Source organism: Macrobrachium rosenbergii, chromosome 16, assembly GCF_040412425.1.
Source record: "Macrobrachium rosenbergii isolate ZJJX-2024 chromosome 16, ASM4041242v1, whole genome shotgun sequence".
NCBI lineage: Eukaryota > Metazoa > Arthropoda > Malacostraca > Decapoda > Palaemonidae > Macrobrachium > Macrobrachium rosenbergii.
In genome coordinates, this window is record NC_089756.1 from 51,520,631 (window position 1) to 51,528,130 (window position 7,500).

At 36.6% G+C, this 7,500-nt stretch overlaps 2 protein-coding genes across 2 annotated transcripts in view; one reads left to right on the plus strand and one right to left on the minus strand.

Annotated features, from left to right (window-relative positions):
* LOC136846952 (mucin-21-like) overlaps positions 1–1,466 on the plus strand; it is a 48,750-nt gene extending 47,284 nt beyond the window's left edge. Inside the window, exon 5 of the mRNA XM_067118206.1 lies at positions 1,232–1,466. Coding sequence (XP_066974307.1) covers positions 1,232–1,466 — 235 coding nt within the window. The remainder of the gene's footprint in view (positions 1–1,231) is intronic.
* The window catches only part of LOC136847431 (substance-K receptor-like), a 442,207-nt gene that overhangs the window by 426,263 nt on the left and 8,444 nt on the right, over positions 1–7,500 (minus strand). The gene's annotated exons all lie outside the window — the stretch shown is intronic.

Genomic DNA, 7,500 nt, shown 5'->3' on the forward strand with positions numbered 1-7,500 from the left:
CGCACACACACAATCTTTATTGTGGTTATATTAAGACTGCTACATTACAGAAACTAAACATGATCTCTCTCTCTCTCTCTCTCTCTCTCTCTCTCTCTCTCTCTCTCTCTCTCTCATATACGCAGAACTGCGAGCACGCACACACACACGCACACACACAATCTTTATTGTGGTTGTATTAAGACTGCTACATTACAGAAACTAAACATGATCTCTCTCTCTCTCTCTCTCTCTCTCTCTCTCTCTCTCTCTCTCTCTCATATACGCAGTACTGCGAGCACGCACGCACACACGCACACACACAGTCTTTATTGTGGTTGTATTAAGACTGCTACATTACATAGACTAAACATGATCTCTCTCTCTCTCTCTCTCTCTCTCTCTCTCTCTCTCTCTCTCTCTCTCTCTCTCTCTCTCTTTCTTCACAGGCACACATGCATACGTTGTTTATTGCAGTTTTATGAAGTGTTAGATTACTGCATAACCAATTTCTCGCCCTTGCTCATACAGGCATACTATCCTTCCCATGAATTAAATAACTGAAATACTCGGTCGGAAAAAGAGATCCTTTAATCACTCTGAGAAGGGATACAAGACCTTGTTTTTATCTTTTCTTCTAGTGCATTCAAACTCCTTCATAAAAACAACAGGCACTCCCTTCAAACACGTTCTCTTATCTCGCTATCTCTTTTCAACTCGTGTAAACCATGGCTTAGAAAAAAAAAAACTGCTCCCAGACGCTGCATCTCACAACCCCATCATTAGCCCATCTTTCTCAACCTCACCACCCCACCCCCCCACTTCATATCACCCCACAGAAGCCCCATGGCCCACAACAACCCCTTTTGTTTGATGCGTATCAAAATCGTCGCTTCTTAAGATTTCAGCACTAAGAAAGAGGTCTTTCGACTTCATTCCACTTTTTTTTTTTTTCAACTTCCGCTGAAGTTCCACATCTCATACCAATTTTTTCTCAATGCGGAGGCCGACTGAGCGGCAACCAAGTGTCATTCATCTAGCCTAGTCGTGGTGGAGACTAGGAAAAGGTGGATCGAGAAAGACTGAAACTTAGCCCTGAATGAAGAACTAAGCTATACTTAACTTGTGGAGATTGGCAATCCCAGGATTATCCGGTTGGGCGGTTGTATCATCCCCTCTACTTCTGGGATCTGTCTATCTTCGAACTTCTTTTTTCAATGATCCACGTAAAATTTTGTCCGCTGATTGACAGGTCTGTCGATTTCTTTGAGACGGAGTACCCTTCTCCCAGCGCAAACAAATCAGCCAATCAAGCATCCCCTTCCTCTGCGCATGGCTTTTCCTTCAGAGCAGGCTCCAAGAGGAACAATCAGAATGCCGCCCCGTCGGCCTTCCCACAGACAAATCGCAAAAATAAACAGACGGAGAGTGGATGCACCAGAGACCGTCACCCAAGCTTTGCTAAACGTCATATGGACGGCAATTAGAAGCAGCTTGGAGAAACATGACGCAGGGGACAAGGTAACTTGAAATTGATATGTCAAGGAAGTACTGCATATATATTCAGTCATGAAAACCAGACGAAGTAAGACAGTTAGAAAGATAAGGAGGTCTATTTGACTGAGCTCTGGTTCTCGAAGAAAGTTGTAGGATTTTTTCCGGTTTATTGTTTTTATATAATAATCGGTATGTTGTTTGCATATGAGTTTTCCTACTGAAATTCGGTGCACCTCATCTTTCCCCTCCAACTGTTTTCTCCAGCTTTCCCTCCCCAGATTCCTCCCGTAACTTAAAAAAAAAAATTCCAATGTTTACTGGAAACTCTACTTTTCTCTGAAAATGTAATTTTTCAGAACTGCGTAATACTGTATAGGCTACTTGGGTATTTCCTTCCAATGGGGAATACGTCTTTCCTCTGCGTCTTTCCCCTCAAAGGACCAATTGCATCCTTATTCCCTCTGGGGTAGGACACACAGCCTCCTCTTTTCCTCCTTAAGAGAACGAATAAGAGCGAGTTTTCTGTAGCGGACGTCCGTTTGCCTTAACGTATGCAAAAGGATCCCGTCAGCCGCCAGCAATCTTCCCTCCCGAGTCTCTAATAGTTAATTTTTCTTAAGGGAGGGCAATTCCGCAGCCAAGGGGCCTCGGGGTTTTTTCAGTGTTATTTCTGGTGAGTTTTTAAGAACAACTTCAGACTGGAGAGATTAGCCTAAACCTAAACCATGATAGCTATTATGGTATGAGAAGCTTGAATTGGAAGTTTCAGTGTTGTAAGAGACTTTTTGAAAGTACCTGCCGGCCGGAAGGAGTGAGTTGATGTTGAACCTTAAAATGTTTCAGAATCTGAATGTGGATGATATTCATGCCCTTAGGAGTCGTACCGTTTATTTCTTTGCGGATTTATGTGGCCTAAGATATTTATTTAATAGAATCAAGTTCCTGAATATGGTTTTTGTTCGCAGTTAGCACTGATATAAAAATTTTTCTACGGTATTGCAGATTCTAACTAAAATATTGCCTTAGTTCAATTGAAGGAAAAGAAATATGTAATCAACAGTCACTCTTTATACAGACACTTAAAATTTATATATATATATATATATATATATATATATATATATATATATATATATATATATATATATATATATATATATGAAGAACAGATCGACAGCCTGACAGACATACTCCAACACAACACACACATACACACACACACACACACACACACACACATATATATATATATATATATATATATATATATATATATATATATATATATATATATATATATATATATATATATATATTATATATATATATATACATATGTGTGTGTGCGTTTCTGTTTGTGTATATCTGTCTGTCTGTCGACCTTGTTTAATTAAAAAATAGATGCCCGATAATACAACGAAAAAAGTCTGAAGTAACCATCTGTGTTCAGCCTGAAACAGCAGCCTGGACGGTTATCAACTCGTCCATTCATCTTCTGGCAAAACTGAGACATCTATATATATTATTATTTATAATAACATTCGTGTCCTGGGAACAAAGATAAACGACTGAACATTGACAGCTTGAAATATTCCAAATTTCTTTTAATAACGCTCTGCTCTTGTCCGTCGCGGAAGACAGAGCAATATTTCATCAGTACTGGAGGGAGAAGAGCATCTGAAACTGTTCATTTGTATGCACCCTCTGGCCAATGCTGTACCTTGCAATGGGGTCCTTACATGTTTTGTTTCTCTCTCTCTCTCTCTCTCTCTCTCTCTCTCTCTCTCTCTCTCTCTCTCTCTCTCTCTCTCTCTCTCTTCACGAAATTATCATGAATAGGGCTTCATTTTTTTATCGTTTTCTCTCTCTCTCTCTCTCTCTCTCTCTCTCTCTCTCTCTCTCTCTCTCTCTCTCTCTCTCTCTTCACTAAATTATCATAAATAGGGCTTCATGTTTCTCTCTCTCTCTCTCTCTCTCTCTCTCTCTCTCTCTCTCTCTCTACTAAATTATCATAAATAGGGCTTCATGTCTCTCTCTCTCTCTCTCTCTCTCTCTCTCTCTCTCTCTCTCTCTCTCTCTCTCTCTCTTTTCACTAAATTATCATAAATAGGGCTTCATGTTTTTGTCGTTTTCTCTCTCTCTCTCTCTTTTCACTAAATTATCATGAATAGGGCTTCATCTCTCTCTCTCTCTCTCTCTCTCTCTCTCTCTCTCTCTCTCTCTCTCTCTCTCTTCACTAAATTATCATAAATAGGGTTTCGTGTTTTTATCGTCCTCTCTCTCTCTCTCTCTCTCTCTCTCTCTCTCTCTCTCTCTCTCTCTCTTTTCACTAAATTATCATAAATTATCTCTGGCTCTCATCTCTCTCTCTCTCTCTCTCTCTCTCTCTCTCTCTCTCTCTCTCTCTCTCTCTCTCTCTCTTTTCACTAAATTATCATAAATAGGGCTTCATGTTTCTCTCTCTCTCTCTCTCTCTCTCTCTCTCTCTCTCTCTCTCTCTCTCTCTCTCTCTCTCTCTCTCTCTCTCTCTCTCTTACTAAATTATCATAAATAGGGCTTCATGTTCTTGTCTCTTCTCTCTCTCTCTCTCTCTCTTTCACTAAATTATCATAAATAGGGCTTCATGTTTTTGTCTCTTTCTCTCTCTCTCTCTCTTTTCACTAAATTATCATAAATAAGGGCTTTTTATCTCTCTCTCTCTCTCTCTCTCTCTCTCTCTCTCTCTCTCTTCACTTTTAAATTATCATAAATAGGGTTTCGTGTTTTTATCGTTCCTCTCTCTCTCTCTCTCTCTCTCTCTCTCTCTCTCTCTCTCTCTTTTCACTAAATTATCATAAATAGGGCTTCACGTTTTTATCGTTCTCTCTCTCTCTCTCTCTCTCTCTCTCTCTCTCTCTCTCTCTCTCTCTCTCTCTCTCTCTCCAGAGTGAATCAACATTGCAGTCGAAGAAGTAGGGACTCAGAATTCTTAATTATCATTGGATGTAAGAAAAAATTTTTATTATTTTTGGAATTACAGTACCTTTGTGGTCAGAAAATTTATGCTAGCAATTTCTTTTAGTAGGAGATAAAAGTTTTTTTTTTTTGTAACTTTTAACTTTACTTTTAATCTTCCTGTTTATGGCTAAAATTTTTCTTTCTAAGTGCCTTTTATGAGTAAGTTTTAGTGTTAGTCTTTTTTATATTTTTATTAATTTTACTTTAGAAGTTTATTTCTTTTGTGAAGTGTCTGTTAATCGTAAAAGCTGGCCTTCGTCTTAAAGATTAGGTAGAGCCTCTTTAATAAGATTCCCTTCCTTGTGCTTTAAAATGTTTTTCTTTCCTTAATGAAAATCTCTTCCGTATCAAGAAAATGTTGACATTAGCTAAGTTGTATTTTTTGTATTTTTACAAACGTTACTTTTTCCTAGTGAAAGAATCATTCCGTGACTTTGCAGCTCAAGTGATTTTGTCATTTAAAACGATATCTAAAACAAACGAATTATAAGTAAAACCTATAACTCCTCCTTATAGCAGTCACGTGACCACAAAGATGAAAATGTAAGCTTTTTTATTGGGAAAAACATCAACTGCGCCTTGAACAGTCATTTCAACGATTCAGGGAATGTAAGGGAAAGTGGAGAGCTCCTGTATTAAATTTAGACGTGAGTGGGATGGAGGACTGACCAAACACCTCGAGTGGGAGCAGTAACTCCCGAGTTAAAAACTCCCAAACAACTCCCACTCAATATCTGTAACAACGCTAGACCATGTACGCAATGGGAGAGTGACAATTTAATCAGTGGTAACTTAAATATAGACTCTCAGTTACTCTCGAAAGCTGTCAAGAAGGGGGAGAGGATCAGTTGCCAAGTCCCTCCATATAGAAGTGTCATACCACTAGTGGAAGGGTAAGAACACCCACTAAGTATTTTATCAAGTCCCCCAGATCATCCTCCCTTGCTCTAGCTGCATACTGGAGCGACATTTTTAGACTCAAGGGCTTAAATGAGTGTGATTTATATGTGGTTACTGGTGTATATATATATATATATATATATATATATATATATATATATATATATATATATATATATATATATATATATGTGTGTGTGTGTGTGTGTGTGTATATATATATATTTATATATATACATAGATATATACACTATATATATATATATATATATATATATATATATATTTATATATATATATATATATATATATATTTATATATATATATTTATATGGATATATATATAATTTATACATGTAATTTATTTATATATTATATATTTATATATATATATATATATATATATATATATATATGTATATATAATTTATATGTGATTTATTTATGATACTGATATATATATATATATACATATATAATATATATATATATATACATATATATGTATGTATGTATTATTGATACACATATATAAATACACATATATAATGTATATATACAGTATATGTGTGTGTATGTATTTATAAATACATGAGTGTGTGTGTGTGTGTGTGTGTACCACAGACACCCACAATCCCGGGAATAGTCCCTGTGTCCACAGAAACGATCTCTTACTGAGAATTTGAGCGTCACTCCGTCGCCATTCACAGTTAGCATTCTTTCATAAATCAGTTTGCATTCACAAAACGAAAGTGTTAACGATCGCTAGTGACGTCCATATGACTATGAATGAAAGCGTAGGTGACTTTCCCTTGATAAGATTTGTATGATGATGACGGTGATGATAATGAAGGTGAGACCCCAGAGGTAATGACATTCCTCCGAGGTGATGAGACGTTTCAGGATATGATGATGTCAGTGTATTCCTAGGAGCGATGACGTCACGCTTTTCACTCTGCTTGATGTAGTTATTGAATACCGTTAATTGCGCTCGGTCATATATTAAGAGCTTCTCGGCTTTTGTTGCCGGGTCCAAAAGGAAGAGAGAGAGAGAGAGAGAGAGAGAGAGAGAGAGAGAGAGAGAGAGAGAGAGAGAGAGAGAATGTTTAAAAATAACTCGGATTGCAATTAGTGCAGGTAAATGGAGGTGAAGTGGTCACGTGATGAAGGCATTGTTCTCAAGACCTTGGAAAGAGATGAATTTTCTTCATAAACTGTGATAAAAAGTTATGTGCGAAACGAATTATAAACCTAACAAACATGAATATGAAACTTAAGACGAAATTATTAATGTAAAAAAGCAAAATGTGGAACTTGAATCCGAAATATCATAATAAAAACCAAAATTTACAAACTAGAATTTGAAACGTTAAACTAAAATCCTGTATAATATAATAAACACAAACTATAAAATGTGTATATTTATTTAAGACTAGTTCTGGAACTTAATTTTTTATTCTTTGCCCTTATGTTATAGTTAAAGATATTTTCAGCCGTTTAGTTTTACATATTTAAAACAAATTTCTCTCTCTCTCTCTCTCTCTCTCTCTCTCTCTCTCTCTCTCTCTCTCTCTCTCTCTCTCTCTCTCCAAAGGGCCCAGATTCGAAAAAAACTCTTCAATATTTAATTCCTACGTACCCGAAGGTAATATAGTTAAGTAACCTGCTTGGGAAACTAGAATAAAAACTAGAATATGAATAAGTATCAGAGATAACTTTATTTCCCGTTTGTGTATTCACGATTTTTGGCGGACAGATCGCAACTCGATTTTTTGACTGGATGGACTATTCAGCGTTCAAGAGTAGGCGAAGCGAAAGTCAAAAATGAATATTAAAAGATCGTTGTTTTATTTTTTCTACAAGAACTTTTGTGTTTGACAAAAGAATTTTATTTGCTTTATGCTCCTCTGATAATGTTAGCGCTCTCCTCCTTCTCTTTCTCCTTATTACATCGTTATTATCATTTATCTTCACCATCTGTTCAGCATCACACCCGACATTCAGAAAGGCCTGCGTCAATTAACTCACGGCAGATAATATCAAGATTTATCGGGTGTAGAAAGAATATGGCGTATTTAATATTCGCTCATAAATAAAACTTTGAATCACTCAGCTTGCCAGAGTGA